This window comes from Trachypithecus francoisi, unplaced genomic scaffold (genome assembly GCF_009764315.1).
Source record: "Trachypithecus francoisi isolate TF-2019V2 unplaced genomic scaffold, Tfra_2.0 Lachesis_group4, whole genome shotgun sequence".
NCBI classification, from domain to species: domain Eukaryota; kingdom Metazoa; phylum Chordata; class Mammalia; order Primates; family Cercopithecidae; genus Trachypithecus; species Trachypithecus francoisi.
The window spans coordinates 47,619,523-47,642,942 of record NW_022681469.1 but is presented as its reverse complement, the minus strand read 5'-3'; the positions used below and the strand labels follow the sequence as shown (position 1 = coordinate 47,642,942).

At 38.3% G+C, this 23,420-nt stretch overlaps 1 protein-coding gene and 1 long non-coding RNA gene across 5 annotated transcripts in view; one reads left to right on the top strand and one right to left on the bottom strand.

Annotated features, from left to right (window-relative positions):
- Nucleotides 1-23,420, bottom strand: part of DOCK4 (dedicator of cytokinesis 4) — a 485,368-nt gene that overhangs the window by 81,974 nt on the left and 379,974 nt on the right. For all 4 annotated transcript variants that reach the window (XM_033195053.1, XM_033195056.1, XM_033195057.1 and 1 more), the window contains exons 27-30: nucleotides 21,142-21,236; nucleotides 10,051-10,126; nucleotides 7,487-7,587; nucleotides 7,007-7,065 (exon numbers count right to left, since the gene is read on the bottom strand). In XM_033195053.1, the coding sequence (XP_033050944.1) occupies nucleotides 7,007-7,065; nucleotides 7,487-7,587; nucleotides 10,051-10,126; nucleotides 21,142-21,236 (331 nt within the window). The remainder of the gene's footprint in view (nucleotides 1-7,006; nucleotides 7,066-7,486; nucleotides 7,588-10,050; nucleotides 10,127-21,141; nucleotides 21,237-23,420) is intronic.
- LOC117073747 lies at nucleotides 6,595-20,192 on the top strand. Its single transcript, XR_004433338.1, has 2 exons — nucleotides 6,595-6,799; nucleotides 17,782-20,192. It is a non-coding gene; the product is annotated as an uncharacterized LOC117073747 (long non-coding RNA).

Below are 23,420 nucleotides of genomic sequence, written 5' to 3'. Positions count from 1 at the left end.
AATAAACCCTTGCACAGCTTTTGAGTGTGTCTGAAAAAAGGAGGATGGAAGAGAGAGGGAATACAAAATGAAACTGAATTTCCTGCCAGCCCAAATAGTTCTCCCATGCCTGAGTTGGAGATGAGATTCAGAGCTTCTATGTTACTATCTTGGTCTTTAGTCTTTCCGGAGCCTGGCATCCTTTGGCCTCTCTAATGAAGACCATATTAGCATGCACTTGCTTGAGTACTTTTGAATCTCATTTAAAAAATCTCTTCCACCTATGATATTTTACAAACAAATTTTCTTCTTTAAATTTTTTAATATGAAAAATTTCAAATGCACACAAAATCACAGAAAATAGTAAAAAAAAAAAAAATTAAAAAAAAAACTCCATACGTCCATCACCTAACTTCAATAATTATCAAGACTCTTGTCCTTCCCATTTTACCTAATACCTCAACTATTTCTTTTTCTAGAGTACTTTAAAGCAGGCCTGAGACATTGTATCAGTCTACTTGTACACACATCAGTAAGCATCTTTAACAGATAGGACATTTTACAAATATAGAATCAGAATGCCTTTATCACACCTAACAAAAACAAATAATAATTCCTTGAATTAATTTAAAACCCAGTGGCCGGGCGCGGTGGCTCAAGCCTGTAATCCCAGCACTTTGGGAGGCCGAGACGGGTGGATCACGAGGTCAGGAGATCGAGACCATCCTGGTCTACACGGTGAAACCCCGTCTCTACTAAAAAATACAAAAAACTAGCCGGGCAAAATGGCGGGTGCCTGTAGTCCCAGCTACTCAGGAGGCTGAGGCAGGAGAATGGCGTAAACCCGGGAGGCGGAGCTTGCAGTGAGCCGAGATCGCGCCACTGCACTCCAGCCTGGGCGACAGAGACTCCGTCTCAAAAAAAATAAAAAATAAAAAAAATAAAAAAAATAAAAAATAAAACCCAGCCTATATTAAAATTTCCTCTGATGGTCTTAAAACATGTCATGTATAGCTGGTTTCTTTCAATCACAATTCAAACAAAGTCCATATACCACATTCTGTAGCCTGATTTTTCCATTGACAGTAAGAAGGTCAGAGAAGCCACACCTACATTTAAGTCACTGTGCAGGAATGCATGAGAATAGCTTATTTGCTGAAAACATACTTTGGGAACATGGAATCTGCAAACCTGAACAGGCTCTCCAACCACAGAAAATTTAATTCCTACAGAACCAGCAAAGCAATTTTGAGCTATGTACAGCAACAGCAAAATAAACTTCATTTAAATGACTTCTTTTTACACCATAGATTTAGTATACTTTCTCTATCTCTAATTGTCGGCCACATGGTCTTATTTTGAAGTATTTAGGGCACCTGCTACTTGGGCTGTTGGAGTTTTATATTTAAAGTACACAGAACAGCCTGCTAGGGAAGTATTGATTTTTTTTTTCTACAGCAGTTACAAGACGCTGTGTTTGCAAATGTGGAACAAAGAGCTCACTTTATATTTAGTAAGAATGTTAGTTCATCTAAAAATAGAAAGAAAAACTTAACCCTGAAGAAAGATAAAAGCCAACGCTGGAACATAGTAGTAAAGACTAACCTTTTTCTCTATTCTTGCAAGTAGGGGTAGAGATGGGTAAAGTTTTGGGGGAAAATATATGCCTTCCTCCACCACGGCTCTTGATAGAACATTTTTTAGTCCTTCAACTTAGAAAATGAAAACGCTGTGGAATACCATATTTAAGAAAAGGTGTTTACTTATCACTAGTTGGCTTTGATGCTCCAAAAATACATTATTTTACCAAAACTGCAAATGAGATACCGCCTCATACCCATGAGGATGACTACTGTCAAAAAACCAGGAAATAACAAACTCTGGAGAGAAAATGGAGAAACTAGAATGTGTGTGCTCTGTTGGTGAGAATGTAAAATGTTACAGCAGCTGTGGAGAACAGTTCCTCAAAAAATTAACAATAGAATTACCATATTATCCAGCAATTCCACTTCTGGCTATATACCCAAAAGAACTGAAAGCCAGATCTCAGAGATATTTTATATGCCCATGTTCATAGCAGCACTATTCACAATAGACAAAAGGCAGAAGCAACCCAAATGTCCACTGAGGAATGAATGAATAAAGCAAATGTGGTATATGCATACAATAGAATATTATTCGGCCTTAAAAAGGAAAATTTCGATACATTACAACATGAATGAATCTTGAGGACAATCTGTTAAGCAAAATAAGCCAGTTACAAAAAGATAAATTCTGTATGATTCCACTTATGTGAAGTACCTACAGTAGTTAAATTCATAGAAGGGGACAGAAAATAGAATGTTAGTACCAGGGGCTGGAGAAACAGGGGAATGAGAAGTTACTGTTTATTGGGTATAGAGTTTCAGCTTTACAAGATAAAAAGAGTTCTAGAGATGGATGGTGGTGATGGTTGCATGAAGTATGAATATACTTAATATCACTGAGCTGTGCCCTGTGTAGTTAGAATGTACATTTATTTTTATTTATTTTTATTTTTTTTGAGTCCCCCATGCTGGAGTGCAATGGCACGATCCTGGCTCATTGCAACCTCTGCCTCCCAGATTCATCGATTCTCTTGCCTCAGCCTCCCAAGTAGCTAGGATTACAGGCATATGCTACCATACTTGCCTAATTTTTATATTTTTATATTTTTAGCAGAGATGGGGTTTTGCCATGTTTGCCAGGCTGGTCTCGAACTCCTGACCTCACGTGATCCACCCACCTCAGCCTCCCAAAATGCTGGGATTACAGGTGTGAGCCACTGCATCAAGCCAAGATGTACATGTTTTGTGTATTTTACTACAATTAAAAAATACTTTAAAACTAAACATTAATTATATGAGCAGGATGATGTGTTCAGTGCTCTGTATGCACTGGAGACAGGCAGCATGACTTAAGGTTCCAGGCAAGAGCTCAAAGCCTTTCTGTCCCCAGGATCCACTGCTGTCTCACAAGCGAAGAAGAGAAGCCCTGCCTTGTTGACCTGTGGAGGACTATTTGTTGCCTTTAGACAACAAAACCTTTGATTTGATTTCTATGTTCCCAACCAGACCTCATAGAACTAGGGCTGAAGCACAAACTAACAGAGCCACGGATTCATTCTGGTAGACGTAAAAATGGATGCTCATGGCTCTGCTTGCAAAAACTCCAAGACTGAGGGGACAGCAGAAGAGAAGTTAGAACTCGCTTCCTCCAGTTGTGTGAACTACAAATATACTAAAGGATCCAAATATTTACTTATTCAGAACAAAGGTTAAACTGTCTTTATGTAAATAATCATTATACAAGCACATTTAATACTACAGATAAGTTGTTATATAATTTTAGAATTATAAAATATGTCAAGCACACACAACTAAATGTCTGTTAGTCAGATGATTTATGGTTAAAAATAACACTGTAAACGTAAGCAGTTCTAGGTCTCACAGGGTTGAAAAATTGCTCACAGGTTGCTAAGGGATATAATGATCAGATTTTAAAATTCTACAGCTTTAAGTTTAAAAGCAGACAAGTCACTGAATTACATGTGTCTTTCCCCTCCCTGTCCTCAGTGGAATGGAAAAAAACAACGTTTCCAGCATATGGAAGAATTTCAACACTTCAGAGGTAAACATCAATGACCAAATCTGATTTAAAAGTATTATCCAGTAAAATGTGTATTTCTAAATTAGACCAACTAGATAGTTTCAAGTGGATAAAAGTACATTAAGTGACCTTGGGCATTTCCTCCCTTCATCTTATTTTCTAAAAGTTACTGCCTTTTGTATCTATTAAAAATATTGAGGATCTTGATATATGAAATCATAAAAGCTTACTAGCTTTACTAAAACATGATGATGTTGTCTTTGTCAAGCTTTCTCATAGTTCCAACTAAACTGGACAAAATTTTAAAATATAAGATTTTAAAACTAAGATTTTAATAGGTGTAGACTATTTTTTCTTACGTCCTCCAAAATACTTGCATATATCCAGTGCTTCATAAACTTAGTCAAATTGAATTTATTGGACTGTTACATTAAAACATGGCAAGTTTATAATTACCTGAATAAATTCTCTTATAGCATTCAAATTCTCAACATGACATATTTATAAGTAAACCAAATGATAACAAATGTATTTTGATATTCCTAAGTAACAAGCTGATCTAAGGCCTATAAAGGGGTATCAAAATATCACTCTGAATACTTATTCTTCTCCTCATTTTATAAAAATATATGTTGGAAGGGAGGCTTTAACATTTCCGAATGTTTTCCAATTCTAGCTATTGCACAACAGCAACAAACCTTAAAATTCACCTAATATTTGGGAAGTCTTTGAAAAGTCTAGACACAGCTCTTGGGAAATAATGCAGTAACCAAGGAATGAAATGAAAATTTACACTGACCCCACGCTTGAACCATGTCATGCTGGGAATCTGTAAGTTGAGTATAAAGGAGGAGCCTTTTCTAAAAGAGTCTTAAGATTGTGCTAGAGCTAAGTCTTTAGGGCTGTAACAACAAAGAAAGAGGATAAACTAAAGCAGTGCTTTTCAGTTTTTAGCTAAGTACATAAGAATCACTTGGAGAACTTGCCAAAACAGACTGCCGTGCCCCAATTCCAGAGATTGTGTTTCAGTAGGTCTAAGGTGGAGTGAGAGATTTTGCATTTCTTACAAGCTTCCAAGGATGCTGATGCTACATTATAACAAAATACTGCATTATAGGGATTGATATGCTCCAGAAATTTTCCATATTCTCTAGATCTCTGAGAAAAACAGAGAAGTAATTTAACATAAAAACCAGAGAGGCAGAAATAGTTTCATTTTAGAAGAAAAACAAAATAGAGGATAAAAGTTTATGAAGTATACAGTGACATGTTTAGGGAGATTACATGTGACAGCTTTACTTAGCAGCCTAAGGGTCATGGGACTAAATGCATAGCTATTATGGTTTGGATACAGGTTTACGTGGAAATAACCATCGACGGCAATGCTGAGATGCATCTGGAACAGGAACTGGCTATGTTTTTTAACATTCCTGTAACTCAACAGAATCTGTCCTGCTCTCATGATTTGAGCCCAGAAAAGAGCTTACACAACCACAAGTGCATTCAAACAGATTCAGTGCAGCATTCTTTCAAAAACATCTTGCTAGGGCCGGGTGCGGTGGCTCAAGCCTGTAATCCCAGCACTTTGGGAGGCCGAGACGGGCGGATCACGAGGTTACAAGATCAAGCCATCCTAGCTAATACGGTGAAACCCAGTCTCTACTAAAAAATACAAAAAAACTAGCCGGGCGAGGTGGCGGGCGCCTGTAGTCCCAGCTACTCGGGAGGCTGAGGCAGGAGAATGGCGTAAACCCGGGAGGTGGAGCTTGCAGTGAGCTGAGATCCGGCCACTGGACTCCAGCCTGGGCGACAGAGCGAGACTCCGTCTCAAAAAAAAAAAAAAAAAAAAAAAAAAATCTTGCTAAATTAATGTTGAATGCAATACGGACACTACAAGGGCCTTGATCTTCTTTAGAAAAAACAAGGACACAAAGAATGAATGAAACCTGAAAAACCTGAAGACTAAGAAGAGCAGTCTCCAAATAAGAAAACTATTTTTGAGCTGCAACTAAAGACAGACCATGACATCTTCTGGCTGGTCTTACATAGTTGAAGGTTGTTTTCAAGATGATAACTGTTATTTTTTTGTCAGTCTCACTCTGTCGCCCAGGCTGGAGTGCAGTGGTGCAGTCTTGGTTCACTGCAACCTTCACCTCCCAGGTTCAAGTGATTCTCCTGCCTCAACCTCCCAAGTAGCTGAGATTACAGATGCCCACTACCACACCTGGCTAATTTTTGTATTTTTATTAAAGACAGTGTTTCACCATGTTGGCCAGGCTAGTCTCAAACTCCTGACCTCAAGTGATCTGCCTGCTCCAGCCTCCCAAAGTGCTGGGATTACAGGCATAGGCCATTGCTCCCGGCTTCATTTTTTTTTTTTTCTTTTTCCTGAAATCACCAGCAAGCATTGAACACTGGGCTTAATTATATATACCAAAGTCCCTCAAGTTGCTATGTATATTTGAGGAATAAACATACCCTATTAAAAAAAATCACCCTGTAATGATTCAGCTCAAAAATCAGTCTGTAACATGAGTGAAAGTAAAACAATAATGGTTCTGTTTTCATTTACAGAAAATAAATCCTTCCATCTCCAAGTTGTGCTTGGATGAGCCCAAGAGAAAAGATACTTTCAGGTCATTACATATTCAACTCAAATAGGTCAATCTCTTTAATAAATAGAAGAGGAGCATTAAGATGCAGTAATAGTAAATGAATACTAAAAACTTGCATAGTTAACATACCAAATGAAATAAGTTACAAATCTCTAGAAAGGGACCTTATGCCAATGAATTTTAAAACAATTTGTTTTCCAAATATTATTGTTTTCTATGCGACCAGATCTGTGCCATCAATTTTCTGGGATAATATACTCTATCTGCTATGGCAGATTAACAAAATTGGATCCAACAGTTTCTTAGCAACTGCAGATGCTTTTAAAATCCTTTGGCTATACTCTTTATAATATAGGACAATGTTTTCAAGTTTTTAAGAGTAGTGACGTTCAAGTCAACGTTTCATGAAGTTTAACCTAAATTTGTTATGATTCATAGCTTCAATTCAGAGTTCTAGAAATTTTGAGTTGTTACAGTTCCAAATTCTGAAAGGTTACCTCATCGCTGGAAATATGTGTAATGTTGGAGCAATGCTAGATTATAAAGTTTATCATTCATTAATAATGAAACACACAAAGGTAAGGTGACTTTTCTTAGAGACCAATTTAAAGAATTTGTTGTAACCTTATTCAATGCCAAAGTATCAATTACTTTCTATAGATGTTTATTGATTTAGACATTCGGTTTCAAATGGTGTCACTGGTAAATTGCCTTTCTTCATTTGTACACTTCAAGGTACAGCGAGGAACTCTACAGTAGATGTGGCTTCTCTTTTCCTCACTTACCCAGGTTTTGCCACATGCTGAAAATTTCACAACCCATTGTTACCCGCATGTCACCATACCTGAAACAGAACAAAAAACCAAACCTGATACAACACCTCCAGAACAAAGAAGTATTTGTGTGTCTTTAGGATACAATCTATCATTCTGAATTAAAAGGCAAGGAGTTTTTAATTAAAGATGTTTAATATACATGTCACGATGCCTCTAAGTCAAATCCTCATGTAAACCTTTCAGTAAAACAGATCTGTTTCATAATTTTTTGCATCTATAGACATTTTGAATCCTGAAAGAGCCAGGTCAAAACAATGTGTAAACATGTTTGAAATACTAAAACGTCAAGAAAAGACTGCTTCTTGACCCCCTGGTCACCGGTTCTTCACTGTGTGATTTCCAGTTATGGGCATTCTAATTTATGAATCATTTGAACTAAATATTCTTTAAGAGGCAACATTTCTCACCTGATTATACATTGATACTTACTTTTCTAGCACCTTTTTCTTCTTGGAAGGTGTGAACATCTCCAACTGCAGACACAACTGGTTTATAAAAATGACTGCGAGGTAAAAGTAGGAATCCCAGATCTAAAACAAGAACAAGATATTTCAATACTATGGTGTTACAAGCATATTGACAGGTGAAGTGACATAGTATTTTGGATTTGCTTCAAAAGTGGTTGAGGGTATAGTTGAAGTAAGACTGACCATGAGTTGATAACAGATGAAGCCGGATATGGGTACATCATGGGGTTCATTATACTATTCTGTTTGTACATATGCTTGAAATTTTCTAAAACAAAGAAGTAACTAAATAAATAAGTACTATTATTATCTAGGTGTATATTGCGCCAAAGCTGTATTCCAGGTTTCATGAGCTTTTTGGTATATGCTAAAAGGTAGATGTGTGACTTCTCTTGTAATATGTCTGAGTATCTCCAAGAAGATGAGGTATAAGATGGATTTCTTTATTCCTGTGTGAGTTCATTTTTGGAACTCCTTTTAGCGTAGATCTTGTAAAAAATGCATACACTTCCTCAGATATGCTAATTGCTTTAAATTCAGACATTATATAAAAATTCCCTGCCCAGGCAAATCTTTTAAGTTTTTTTTATACCAAAAAACAGAATCAGAAAGAGATCTGAATAAAGTTCCCTGAAATAAACTTAGCAAAAAAAAAAAAGGACATAATGGAAAGAACACACTTCTCCACTGACACCATGTAAAATTAAAGACAAATAACAAACCAGGAGACATATGACACAGAATCAGTATCTGTTATATATAAAGAGCTCTTACAAATAAAAAAGAATATAATGAAACCCTAAGTAAAATAATGAATAACAGTCAAGAACAGGCCAGGTGCGGTGGCTCACGCCTGTAATCCCAGCACTTTGGGAGGCCAAAGCGGGCGAATCACAAGGTCAGGAGCTCGAGACCAGCCTGGCCAATATGGTGAAACCCCGCCTATACTAAAAATACAAAAAGTAGCCGGGCCTGGTGGTATGCTTCTGTAGTCCCAGCTATCCGATGGGTTGAGGCCAAAGAATTGCTTCAACCTTGGAGGCCGAGGCTGCAGTGAGCCAAGATTGTGCCACTCCACTCCAGCCTGGGCGACAGAGAGAGATTCTTTCTAAAACACACACACATAAACACACACATACACACACACACACACAGTCAAGAACAATTCACAAAAATATGAAATTTGATCAGTAACTAGTAGCTAGTCAACAAGTAATAACTAGTGAGAAATGTAAACTAAAGCAAACAGGATTTTTTCTTTATGTGTCAGAAAAAAAATCTCATCTAGTGTTGGTCTAGCTGCAGGAAAAGAGGCAATCAAAGGTAATTGGTACAACCTTTCACTCAACAATTCCACGAATAAAGATTTGTCTAAAGAAATAATTAAGGGCCGGGTGCGGTGGCTCATGCTTTTAATCCCAGCACTTTGGGAGGCTGAGGCAGGCAGATTACCTGAGGTCAGGAGTTCAAGGCCAGCCTGGCAAACATGGCAAAACCCCATCTCTACTAAAAATAAAAAAAAAAAATTAGCCGGGCATAGTGGTGTGCGCCTGTAATCCCAGCTATCCTGGAGGCTGAGGCAAGAGAATTGCCTGAACCTGGGAGGTGGAGGTGGCAGTGAGCCGATATCATGCCACTGCATTCCAGCCTGGGCAACGGAGCAGGATTCTGTCTCAAAAAACAAAAACAAAAACACCAGAAACAAAAAAAGAACCAAAGAAATAATTAGGGATATATGCCAAGTTTTATAAGAATGTACATAAAATGAGTAATTTATAAGAATGAAATATGAAATTTTGATATAAGCTACGATGTAGACAAATATTATGTAACTATTAAAATTCCTTTTTTATTGTATTTGCGCTTTTTTGTATTTTCTTATTATCCAAAAAGGAAATTTTATAAAAATGTTTAATATGAAATATGTAAGAACAGAGTAAGAACAAAGATGCCCAAAACAAAGAACCACCATTCAGGAAGAAAGCCAAGATAGGCACTGCTCATCTTTGCTGTTTATCATTTGCTCTTTGAAAAATAGTATATCAAGAATTTGTAGGCACCCAGGCATATCACATTATATCCTAGATACACAGAGGGTTCTGCCTTAAAGAACCTTACCAATGTTTCATTTTTTCTTTTCATTAATTCATTCTAAAAAAATGGGAAGACAGAGAGATAAGAAACTAAAGGATCTACTTTGTATATGTTTTCTTCATATAAACTCCATTTCTAAAACGTAAAAAACACTATGTTCTAAGTCTCCTTTGTCATAAACAGGGATCATACAGAAAAGAGCAAGAATTAAAATGTATAGTAACAATAAAAAACTATCTCCTTTTAAGCGCTATGATTTCCCAGGTCGATAAGCATTATTACAGCCTTCATTTGTTCACAAATAAAATGAAAACTATCCTAATATTACTCACAGTTAAAACTAACATGGCCCAAGAGAATGTTAGGTAATTTCCTATAATACAATGTGATTCTTCTAGCCCAAGCAGGAGAGTCATCTAAATGAATGCTTACCTTATAATCAAAGTTTTCATTTAAGAAGTTCTTACGAAGTGCATCTGAGAGGTACAGAACTGTTGTAATAATAACACTAGTGATAAAAAAAAATGTCAAGGTGAAAACTTCGTATTAGTGAAAATCATTTAGTATACAAGAATAAAAAGCTACTAAGATAAAATAAAACCTTCAGTAAGCATCTGGAGCAATATTAAATAATTCATATTTGAAACAAAAAAGAGATGATGGGTCAAAAAAAGGGGAAGGAATCTATCACTGAAGTCAGGTCCTTTGTAAACTGATACACAAAAGATCTATGAATTCATATGACTCAGACAGAAATATATTATTACCTTGATGTTTTGTAATGTTTTTTGTTAATTTCCAAACAAAACAAAATGATTTACTACAAACATAACATTCCATATTTTTCTGTTTTCGAGACAGGGTCTTGCCCTGTTGCCCAGGCTGGAGTGCAGTGGCATGATCACAGCTCACTGTAGCCTCGAACTCCTGGGCTCAAGTGATCCTCCTGCCTCAGCCTCCCAAGTAGCTGGGTCTACAGGTGCCTGCTGCTGTGTCCAGCCAAATGGTTTTTCAGTTTTTGTGAGTCACTGTGTTGACCAGGCTGGTCTTGAACTCCTGACCTCAAGCTATTCTCCTGTCTGGGCCTCCTCAAGTGCTAGGATTATTGATTATCATAAAAGAAAGTCATGCTTTTTAAAATACAGAGGAAAAAATGGAGCCCAAAGACAAAATGGATAGGAAAAAATAATAGAATACATTGAGTATTTATTAGCCTTCTCTCTGTTCTCCCCTGCTTAAGGTATTAGAGGGCATGGGAGAGCTATGGAAAGCGGATTCCCTCTTTAAGGGCGACAAGACTGCCACTAAAGAAACAATTATAGACTGTGAAATTGTCTATAACCCAGAACTAAGCTGTGTGAAACCGACAGAGTGCTACAGACATTCAGAGAAAGGGTCATCTCCAGGGCCGGAGAAATCAGGAAAAGCCTGACCAATACAGACACAGGTAGCTTACTGGGGAGATTTTAAAAAGAAGGATTTGGGGATTAGTTCTAGAGCTCTGCAATTTGTTCAAAATCTGCTAATTTTTATAACCAGAAGATAAATATTTAAAGTTGAATATATTTCCAATTGGTTCACTTAATGTTTAATACAACATTATACTAAAGCAAGATAAGCCACCCTGAGCTGCTATAAACTGAGGACCAATATATAAACTGTTGATATTTAAAATTTCTTTGACCTTAAAATTCTAAGATGCATGTGCAATGAGTGTGTGATATGATAAAGCCTCAGTTCTGTTCATGGGATTTGGAATTGGAGGATGTATTTGTGTCACCCTAGGTAAAATGAAAAAAGAAAACAAAATACATGATCAACTTCATACCTTGGCTATCTTGCTAATAAAGATTATATTTACTAATTAGAAAAATATAGACTTTGAAAGACAAATATTCATTATTGTTATCTGCTGGGAAACTCACTATTACAGCTTTCTCGTGGGGTAGGGAAACATTAACAAGGGTAAGTTGATGGTTAAATGTGGAAGTTCAAGGTAACGAAAAGGAAACAAAACCACAATTTCATGGGAATCTGCTCTACCATGAACAGGCATTGTTACATGGGTGTGCATTTTCTATATGTCATATGCACCTTTCAGCGAATCTTACTATTAAATTTAAGTATAAGAAAAACCTATGAGATTGAGAAATCTTATGATTTCTTCAGTCCCCTAAATGGCAGGTATCATCAGACAAAGTCATATCAAAGATAAACATGACCTGCAAATGATGGTATAATGTGCCAATTTCCCATAGACACTGGAAAAATCAACGATAATTGAAGACATCATTAAAGTTCCAAAGTATTTTACTCAAGTTTTATTATATGAAACTGAAGCTCAATCATCAGAAAATAAAAGGAAGTTGTTCTTGCCTAGCATCTAGCAAGATCATTGGACTTCTAAGTGTAAAGAAGAAAAATCTGGGCCGGGCACGGTAGATCATGCCAGTAATCCCAGCACTTTGGGAGGCCAAGGTGGGCGGATCATGAGGTTAGGAGATCGAGACCATCCTGGCTAACACGATGAAACCTCGTCTCTACTAAAAATACAAAAAAAAGTAGCTGGGCGTGATGGCGGGCACCTATAGTCCCTGAGGTTGAGGCAGAAGAATGGTGTGAACCCGGGAGGTGGAGCTTGCAGTGAGCTGAGATCGCGCCACTGCACTCAGCCCGGGCGACAAAGCGAGACTCCGTCTCAAAAAAAAAAAAAAAACAAATAAACAAACAAAAATCTGTATCCTTAACATACAGTTATAAGTACAAACTTTCTGCTTTGATGTTCAACGGAGAAATATACACAGTCCCACTACACCTGAGGTTTACATTAAAAATCACCTTGTGGCCCACAGTTTCAGCTTAGACTGATGTTCAGACACAATACCTCTGGTGTTAGTGAAACGTGACATATCTGGAATTTGGACTGTCAGGCCAAATGTCACAGAAAGGAGCTAACAAACTCAATCTTCCAAAGGAGAGAGCTTATTCCATGGCAAAGATTACCAAATTGTTATTTACATGGTGGATCCCAAACACACAAAAAATATTTGTGGCTTTTTGAAGTACACTTGCTGGTAAACAACATGGAACCTCATGGCCTTACTATGGAACAGTGGCTCCAACCTGCCCTGGGCCCTAGAATCACCTGGGAGCTTTTAAAATACGATGTCTGGGTCACATCGTCAGAGACTTCTGATTGGTCTGGGCTGCAATCAGAACATCAAGATTGTCAAAACTCCCAAGTGATTCTTATGGTGTACCCAGAGCTGAGAACCACTGCTCTACCTTAGGGCAGTGCTTCTCAAACTTTAACAGGTACCTGGTGATCTAGTTAAAGTGCAGATGATCCAGCAACCCTGGAGTGGGACTGGAGATTTTGTATTTCTAACAAGCTCCAGCGGATGCTAATGCTGTTGGTTTGCAACCACTCAAAGAAGAGCAAGGCTCTGGAGTGGCCCGAGTCAGAAATATTCCCACAAATTCTGCTTCAGCATTCTCCTGACTTCTGGAATGTTAGCACGATTCATATGGGGCCTGCAGTTCTTATTTCTAGATTGAACACCTCACCCTCTTATCAGGGCTGCCTTACCATTAGGCAGAAAGAGGCACAGGGCATAGGGCCTGTAAGCCTTTTAGGGACTTTCGAAAACATTGAGACCTGAAAGAATGTTATGCACCAAATTGAAACTGCAAAATAAAAAGTAAAAATAATGAATAATTACATGTCCACAGAAAGGGACACGATGACTTTCATTAATTGTCCAATATTTATGCAATTTTTTTTAAATTATAGATTTTATAATTTTACAATTCCTAAATATAGTATACATAAATGCTGAGAAATCACAGCCAATCAAAATTAAATGATTTTACTTGATAAGCCAATAATTAAGAAGCAAATATAAAAAATACTTATACTTTTTTCTTCAGCAAAATTGTAGCCAATGTGGCATGTGGGTCTACTTAGTGTCTGATAGGATGAGGAGTAGGGCCTCCAAAAATATGACTGCTCAGGGCTAGAAAGATCTTAAAATGACTGTTCAAAGGCTTTTCTTTCCTACCTATAACATTCAGCCCAAGCCACCAAGGCAGTTCCCAGAGCTTTCTACGGTAACTCATCACTGAGACCATTTCCTAACACACAGGTCCCTAAGCCAGCCAGAGGCATTTATACATTATTGCTCTTTCATTTTAGTGGATACCTGTGGTGTTTAGGGACCGTTCTTTACCTGTTTCAATTTATCCAAAACCATGTGGCTTCTCTGGTTTCATTCTTTCACTCATTACTCAGTGTTTGAACATGGGGATATTGCAAATCTCAGTGTTCCAACTCAATAGTCAAAAAAGATTTTTAATCTGCTACCACAAATGGCCAAATTACTGGTTTATTCTTTATTTACCTTCCTTGCTTCCCCTCCCTCTTCCCCTCCCCTCCCCTCCCCTCCTTTCTCTCTTTCTCTCTCTCTTCTCTTTCTTTCTGACTGAGTCTCTCCCTCACCCAGGCTGGAATGCAGTGGTGTGATCTCTGCTCACTGCAACCTCTGCCTCCCATATTCAAGCGATTCTCTTGTCTCAGCATCCCAAGTAGCTGGGATTACAGGTGCCCACCACTGCACCAGGCTAATTTTTGTATTTTTAGTTGAGATGGGGTTTTGCCATGTTAGTCAGGCTGGTCTCGAACTCCTGACCTCAAGTGATCTGCCCTCCTCGGCCCCACTGTGGGTGGCCCAAATTACTGATTACTGCCACAGCAAGGCATGCACTAGGATCATTTTTGACAATCATAATCTACAGGCACAGCATGATAAAACTTACGTCTAAAAGAGAAACTGGTGTACAGGAAATCAAAGTAATTGCTTTATGGTTTTACAGTTGCCGTCTCATTTTGGGCTTAAGAAATAACTTCAAGCAACCCTCTTTCTCCCTCTCCCTCTCACCCAGGAAAGCTTATCTCCCATAATTTTTTTTTAATTACTCCAATTTGATAATCTGCTCAAACACAAGCCCAAAAATCATACATGGACTGAGAGAAATACCTCTGTGGATAAACTGGGTCTGGACAATATTGATGTGTATACAATGAAAAACTAAGGACATCTGAACCTGGAGTCCAACAATTTCCCTACAACCTGGTGGATTAATTGGGGCAGCGAAAAATCAACACAAAGACATTTGGGGGAGATGAAATTCCTGGATAACCAATGTGGGAATGCATCCAAACTAGTGGTTCTCAAACTTCAGCATGCATGAGAATCACCCCAAAGGATGCTTAAGACTTCAGGGTCTTACCACTACCTATGGCTTGGGAGGTTTGCAACCAGGCCCAAGTAGGTGATTCTGATGCATGTGGTCATCCTTCTTATTTTGAGGACTGGTATACACATGGAAGAGAAGACAAGGAAGGGCTGGGACTTAGAGAGCAATGGCATCTGGGAATTTGGCCTTGTTTGCCACGGCATCCACAGGGGTGGAGACTAGTAAGTGTGTGTTAAATGACTGTGGCCTTATGATTACATTTGAGTCTATGCTTTGTTATACTTGTTTGCCATATTAGATGACTCTAAAATGTGAAGTTTATACAACTTTTATTTTATTTTTAAGCTATTTTGAACAGACTGAAATTAGACAGGGGCAAAGCTGATCTAAGTGGAGGGCACAGAATCAGCTAAAGCAGGGAAGCAGAGAAAGGAGTGATTTTGTTTTCAGTCAATGGGGCATGCAGTGTGGATGAAGCAAAAAGAATGGAAAAGGATTTACATGGAGTGACTCTGAAAACTCTTTTTACCAGCACTTCACTGGGCAGTACTGGTAGAAAACCACTCATATGGCCAACAGCCTCTGTTTTGACCTTTTTGGCTTAAACCCTAAGAAAGCCTTTCCTTCATGCATTCATTCTCTCTACCAACTCCTCACAACTCACCTGGAGGAGATGGATTGTGCAAGCAATTTTTTTGTCATTATTTGCTATAACTATTCAAGTTTGGCACATTCAGCATAGTAATATATAGTTTTGATAAAAAATAAATATCTATGCTCTCCCTGAACAGTAAAAGCCTTTAAGGATAACTTACACTTAATTAAACAAGCCAAAAACAAAACAATAGTAGCTGTGTCAATGGATGCTCAGCAGATTAGCTACTTTACCACTCAACTTTTCAGGGTCAGTAGTGCATATTCCGCCTTCCTTCCTGTTACTATGGATAAACTGTCAATGCTCCTAGCTTTCTTTATGTGCACTAGATCAATGATGCTCTAAGTGTGGGAAGCTTCCTTCCTTGAGAAAGTCTTACCACAAAAAACAATGTCAGTTTAATTATACTGCATGCTTACATTGATGATTTATTTTTATGTGCAAGCTTGTCATGGACAGGTAGCAGATAGTTCTTGGGCAGGCATACGTAGCAACCTTACATGCAATCCCATCCCTGCTTGCCCAAGGACATTGCTCTTTTAATTATCCGTTTTCTTTGGCACCAATATTTCTGTCTTTTACTAACAGGGCCATTCCTATTAGTAAATCAACATGCTGTAATATCCCATATTCTAAAAAGAATCCCAGTCCTAGTATCTCCTTCCAGATACAGCCCTGTTTCTCTGCTCCCTTTGATAGCAAAACTTTTCCTGTAATTGCTGTTTTAGTTTCTCAATTCCTATTCACTCTTGAATTCACTCTAATCAGGTTTTCCTTTTTACCACTCCATTGAAACAACACTTGTCATGGTCACCACTATCCACCGCACTTCCAAATCTCGGGACAAGTTGTCTGTCCACATCACCACCAACCTCCCAGCAGCTCTAGATACTGCTTCCTTCTTGAAATGCTTTCTTCACAGGACACTATACTTCGCTGGTTCTCATCTTACATCACAGGCTGTTCTTTTTCAGTCTTCTTCACTGGATACCTCTCCACTTCCCAACTTTTAAAATGTTGGCATGCCCCAGGACTCAGTACTGTCTCTCTCTTTTCATTCTGTACTTTCTTCCTCAGTGCTCTTGTTCAGTTCCAAGGCTTCAAATCCTGACCATATGCTGAGGAGCCCAAACATACATGTCCAGCCCCAATGTCATCCCTGAGCTCCATGCAAGCACGTGTAGCTTTCCCTTCTACATTTCCACTTGGAAATCTAATATACCTCAAACTTATGTTCAACATGGAATTCTTCAATTCTCTCATCCTCAATGCTACTCCTCTCTCCATTTTTCCCACCTAGGTGAATGGCATCACAATTCATCCTTTTGCTTAGGCCAAGCATCTAAGGAACATCTTCCATTACTTTTCTTTTCTCCCACCCACACCCAGTCACTTGCAAGTCTTATCATCCTTATTTCCTAAACCAATCTTCTTACTACCTTCATTGCTATCCGCCTGTCCAAGCCATCATCAACATCTCTTACCTGGATGGCTGCAGTAAGCTCCTAACTGGTTCTCCCTGGTTTCTCTTTGGTCTCTCTGCATACCAATATCTGGGCTCTGTCTTCCTCCACCAACCTCATCTTTACTGGTTCCTTCCCTCCCCACATTTCAGCCACACTAACAGTCTTTCAGTTCCTTGAGTGTGCCACATTTACTCTGACCACAGGGCCTTTGTAGATGATATTCCTACTGACAGAATCATTCTTCCTTTGCTGTTTGTTACCCCTACTTAGCTTTCAGTTCAAGCCTCACTCCTTCATGAAAGACCCCTCCTGTACTAGTCCAGAACAATGTTCATTTCATAACACCCTCATAGACCTGTGCTCTTTGTCTTTATAGTACTTATTTTAAACATTAGGCACTGGAGAATACTGGCAGAATAAATGGGTCAGTAAATGAATGGACAATCTCTCTAAGAAACTTTGATTTAACAAATCCCTTTTTGGCTATGTAGATCTCATTTGAAACCCAAGTTGGTTAATGTATGATATGTTTGAGGCCAATACGCACACAAGATAACCAAAATAAAGACCTGAAATTTCAACTGAAGAGCGAGAGAGTTTTTCCTTTCCTCAGTAAGCAAGTATGTTACAAGATTTTTCTTCTTGAAAATATGTATAAAGCTGTGACTTTATTTTTGTACTTTATTTCACAATGTGTATGGGAAGGGGGTGGAGAGAAGCTTGTTTCAAAGTGTCCTGTATTTTTGGTACTTAATTTTCATCTTCCTTATGTTTCTTCTTTATTAGGTTGAGCAGTTGTTCTCATCAGAAACATCTACCAAGAACTTACAGGGGGTCATGAGATAGCTCTGCAGCAAACAAGAAAGAGAAGAAATGCTTCTTGCCCTTGCAGAATTGTGAGTGGGCACACTTGCTATGTTATACAATATTAGGCATGCAGGTAGAAAAAAATAAAGAACTATACAAATCACCAGGTGTCTGGTCACAAACTCTGGCAGAGCTTCACACGAAGCAGGCAAGCTACAAGATTTGGAACAACACAGCTTATAGATGAACGTTAAAGGCATTTAATTTACTTGAAAACACAGGAAGAAAAGACCAACAGAAAAAAGAACATTCATTTTGAGGGATGAGCAAGTCAATTGAGTCCAAGGGTAGGGCAATGGTGACTTCTCAGCCATCTGCTATCAATTTGATATGCATTAAGCACACGACTGGGTTAATAAAAGTGGGAATTTGAGTTAAAATGCCACGTTGAGAGGCCCTGAACAAATGTTTGTCTAAGAAAATTGAAACTATGGAAGAAAAGGTGGTCAACTTCAGAGACGTAGATGTAACTCTTGCAACGTGCTTCAACAAGGTTTAGCCAAGCGGAAACCTTTTCTTCCTAGTGTATGCTCTTTAACATATTTAAGATGTCCTTAACATCTTTCAGAAATCTAGTTTTCTACCAATACTATATGGGTTAATATTTTTCACAAAGCATAAATAGTAGAGGGCTAATTTCTGGACTATGCTGCATTTATGAAGCAAAGCAAACCTCATCTGCTTTCATGACTTGAATGGAGGAGAATGGTTAGACTATTAAAAGAGGAGAGGACAGGAAAGAAGAGGCAAGAGCAAGAACATGCAGCAGACTGGCTGCTCCAACTTGGCAGTGGTCTCTCTAGACACTGGAGTGTCTAGAATTCTCTCCATGAATGAGGCTGGACTCGCAGCCACCAGCCATTGCCAGTGGAGAGGCAGCACCATACCCCTACCAGCACTCACACGGGTGGCAATGGAATGAAGTCACTACATTTAGCAAAGAGTGACGGCACATTTCTTGGGTTTGCTATGGGAATAATCTTCTGTTTAAATGTATTACACAGAGCTCATCTCTAACAAAATCATCTTCCTATTTGGTTAACACTGTAAATGAAAATTCTGAACACTGTGTGTTTACTCAAAAGCAGAATCTATACTTCTCAGACTGCTATCCACTTGTGTGACCATAAGGTCTTCAAAATTGGAGTGAAGATGGGGCAGAGAGAGGCAGTATTTAATATCAAAAAGCCACACGGTTGTCACAATTTTAGGCAAGCTTAAGCAGAAATTGTATATGTAAGGAATAAAATGTCAATGTTACTTTCAGTTTGAATTTCTACCACTGAAATTTTAATTCAATCCAAAATATTCCTCTGCACATGAGTCAGGCAGAATGACCAAATGTTGATGCTGCATGATGATGATGTCCATAGCCTGGACCTCTTCCCATCTGGCTCCTTGGATTACCTCACAGCCCTTTCCAGGTACCCAGAATGCTTGCTCTTTGGTTATAAGGCCAGATGCATGAGCAAAAACTCCCACCTAAATCTGTAGCATGGGGACATCCAAATGAATAGATAGTTGATTCTACTCACAGATATCAAATTAAATATGTTAAATTCTAAAGAGAGTTATTTCAACAGTCTCAATTAGTCTTCAAAATGGAAAAGCTGCTTCTGTACTTATGTAAAATATAATATGCTATGTTATACTATTTGTTACTTCACAAAGTTTTTAACACATCATTCTAACACCTCCAAGTCTAAAAATGTATACTGCAGCAGAAGCCATGTTGAGCATATATAATCAAAATCGAATCCTATATTCCTGCAGCTCTCACCACCACCAAAGCTTGCCATCTGGAGAAAACACAGGGCGACCGTGGCCTATGGATAGAAGCTTAGAGAATCCAACCTTCATCCTGAGCATGAGGGTGTTGGCGTTCGGATAAGAGGAAGAAGGGAAAGCAGGCAAATGTGGGCTTGAAGAGTGAGAATGAGAATGCTAATGAAATAGGGTAAATAACAAGCTTGGAAGTGAAGACCAGGCCAGTTTCCTAGAGCACTTTTCCATTCTGTATCCTGAGACTATGGAGACAGGAAGTGGAGAGAGCAGATAAATCCATGACACTGTACTCTCCAGGATCAATTCCTGCCATTCCGACTGCCCTAATATCCTTTCCTGGCTCCTCTCTCTTCTAGCATTGCTCTCAGATCATGCTGGATATGCTTAATATAAACTGAATTTATCATCTTCTAGAGATTCCGATATCAACTTTATGTCAATAACCTCCCAAATGCCTATGTTTTGTTCTGAAGTTTCCTCTGGGCAATATTTTCACCTGTCTATTGGCCATACCACTTGGATGAATAAAAGAACTTCAATCTCCATGTGTCCACCTCAAGGGTCATGTCTTATTCCCAGTGTGGAGCAAACGGCAGATGCTTAATGTATGTATTTTGTTAAGACGAATTAAGAAAGATCAGAAATGATTCAAATTTCTAGTAACAGAGAATTGGTTAAATAAACTATGGTATGGCCATTCAGTGGAATATTATTCAGCTGTAAAGAAAAATACATAAAAGAATGAAAGGCTTTCTATCTATTAATTCGGAAAGGTTGCCAGGATTTCTAAGAGTGTTATACAGAACAGTGTGTATATTACATTACCTGCTGGTCTCTGTATAAAAGAACACTAGGAGGACATGTAAGAAACAAATACAAGTGGTTATACAGCCTAGGGGTAGAGGATCAATGGGAACAGAACTTCTCAATGCATATGCTATTATGTTGTTTGATTTTTGAATGATGGTAATATATATAAAGGAAAACAGTAGTTCAAGACAAGTGGTAATATTTTTTTAAAAGGCTTAATTCGGCCGGGCGCGGTGGCTCAAGCCTGTAATCCCAGCACTTTGGGAGGCCGAGACGGGCGGATCACGAGGTCAGGAGATCGAGACCATCCTGGCTAACACGGTGAAACCCCGTCTCTACTAAAAAAATACAAAAAAAAAATTAGCCGGGCGAGATGGCGGGCGCCTGTAGTCCCAGCTACTCGGGAGGCTGAGGCGAGAGAATGGCGTAAACCCAGGAGGCGGAGCTTGCAGTGAGCTGAGATCCGGCCACTGCACTCCAGCCTGGGCGACAGAGCGAGACTCCGTCTCAAATAAAAAAAAAAAAAAAGAAAAAAAAAAAAAAAAAAAAGGCTTAATTCAGAGGCAAAAAAAAAAAAAAAAAAACCCACCACTTCACATTTGAGATCAAATGAAAAAGATTATTTTGTACTCTCTTCTTCCTCTATACATTGAGCTGCAATTATCATCAACTTAAATGCCTTACTTGTTAGCAACCAAGCGCATAACAGTCCAGTCCTTTGGAAACATCTCTGGGCGTATCAATATTCGGAACACAGTAAATATCTGCAGCAGGAAATCCTTGGATAAGGAGAAAATAGATCATTTTATTGGTTTATTGTAACTGTCAACATACATATGCACATACACAGGCAGTACTGTTGTACTGTTACCATTTCCAAAGCAATTATAGAGAAGGGAGCCATAGTTTAATAGTTTGCCCAAGGGAAGGAGTCATAAACCTTCCCATTCTCAGCACTCAAACCCACTCAAATGTTTTCTTTTCTTTCTTGGGCACAGTGAAAATGAGTTTTTATTTCTCTCCACAAGTTCTAACAATTTAGGGTTTTGAAAATAAAGTGGAAAACTTGTAACAGAAGATTAACACAGAAATACATTCCCTTTCTTCCATTATAGTGTCTTAAACATCAGAACTTTTCAATGCAGGAGAACAGTATCCTGGCTCAGCTCCTGCAGGAGTCGTGGCTCAGCTCTGCTTTCCTTTAAGTGGGTGTCAAAATTTAGAAAGTTATGCTTATCAAAAAGCATGTCAAACAAAAACCTATTTTTCTTACAGGGCATTCTTGAGATGCAGTATTAATGGAATGTATGCAGGTTTATAGAATTTGAGTGAATTTTCCAGAGTGTGCTATGCAGAATACATTCAAATGAGGATATGTGCTAAGTCAAGCCCAGTGAGGAGTGCTTAGTAGTTATGAGATTATCAATATATTCCTCAGAAAGATGCCATGCCAGATGGTAGTAGTATTTACTGAGATGTTATCTTTAAATTGATCACCTGAAAACACTCTTGACAAGAAGCTATCATCAAACATGGAAATATTACTTCCTTAAACATTACAAGAAATAGGGTCAAATGCGCTATAGCACATGATACTTAAAGTGGAATCAAGGAGATAACGTATCACACACAATGAATGAAATGAGCTTTCCCTACTCAAAAAGGGATTAGCTCGATCTAGCTTTGATTTAGATTTATTAACTAGAAAACTTAAAGAGCTTTTTGTAACCTAAGTGATTCTAGGAAACTACATTTCTCTAACAATCTGATTGAAGGTAACGATATGGTGTTGCTTCAAAAATAAAAAGCAACCCCAAACACCAGAGTTTTATTTATCAAATACAATGACACATTAAGTTAAACATGTAAGCTGCTTGAATGTAAGATTATGGTTGTCACTCATGTCAACAGAAGACAGAAAAAATCTAAAAACTAAAACCCACGTGGTAGCTTTATTTTCTTTTTATATACGCTAACAACTTCAATCAAGCCCATAAATATTTTGACAACAACTTATTTTAGCTTCTTTGGCATCAACACACATATGTTGATGTGTAGTACGCGCCATGTGGAAACGCGCCCACTAGGTCATCCACCTTTAAATGGCTAGACAGATCCGGTCCATGTCTCCAGAATCACTGGAAGCAGAGTTTCCCAAATGTATTTCACTGTAGGTCAGATAATTTTGGGCAACACTTCACATTCTAGCTCTCTCTTGGGAGAGTAGGTCATTAGCTTACTAAAACTGTGAGAAGCCCTTTCTAATGCATTTCTGAAACTTATTTTAATGGTTTCTCGGTTGATTCTTTTGAGTTACTTAGACACACACATATATGTGTGTGTGTGTGTGTGTGTATATTATATATAATCCCTGCAAAAATGGCTTGCACATTTATCTTTGAAAGAGTTATACCCCACTTCAGTTTCCTATCTTGGTGCGTTTGCTTAGATAGATATGAAAGTCATTCAAGTGGAGATTCTTTGGCTTTATGGTCAACAACTAGTTAGGAATAGTATAAAAAAATTATAAAATGCTGAAGTTTTATCTTCTTGCCTCAAAAGTTGTAAGAGAATTGGAAACTGGAGGCAGCACTCTTAGTGGTAGTGGTGGTGTGTATGTATGTGTGTATGTGGTATGTGGGGTGGGGGACTGTGCTGTCAGTTGCAAGCAGGAAAAATACTGGCTGAAAAGATTGGCTATAGGAGGCAAAACATCTATTTTACCAGCTAGCAACTTGAGTTTTCTTTTGTAGTGCTGGGGACAAAGGAAACAGTATTGCAGGTGGAGGAGCTGGGGATAGATGAACTGTTTCTGTGCTATCTCATTTTCCTAGTCCCATTTATCTCCCACAATAAAAGGCTGAGGCAGCATGTGACATTGCCAATGCCTGTGAATTTACATAAATCTTTATTTCCCCCAAGAAAACTTTTCAGTGTCTCAAGTAGTTTTCTACAGTATCCAT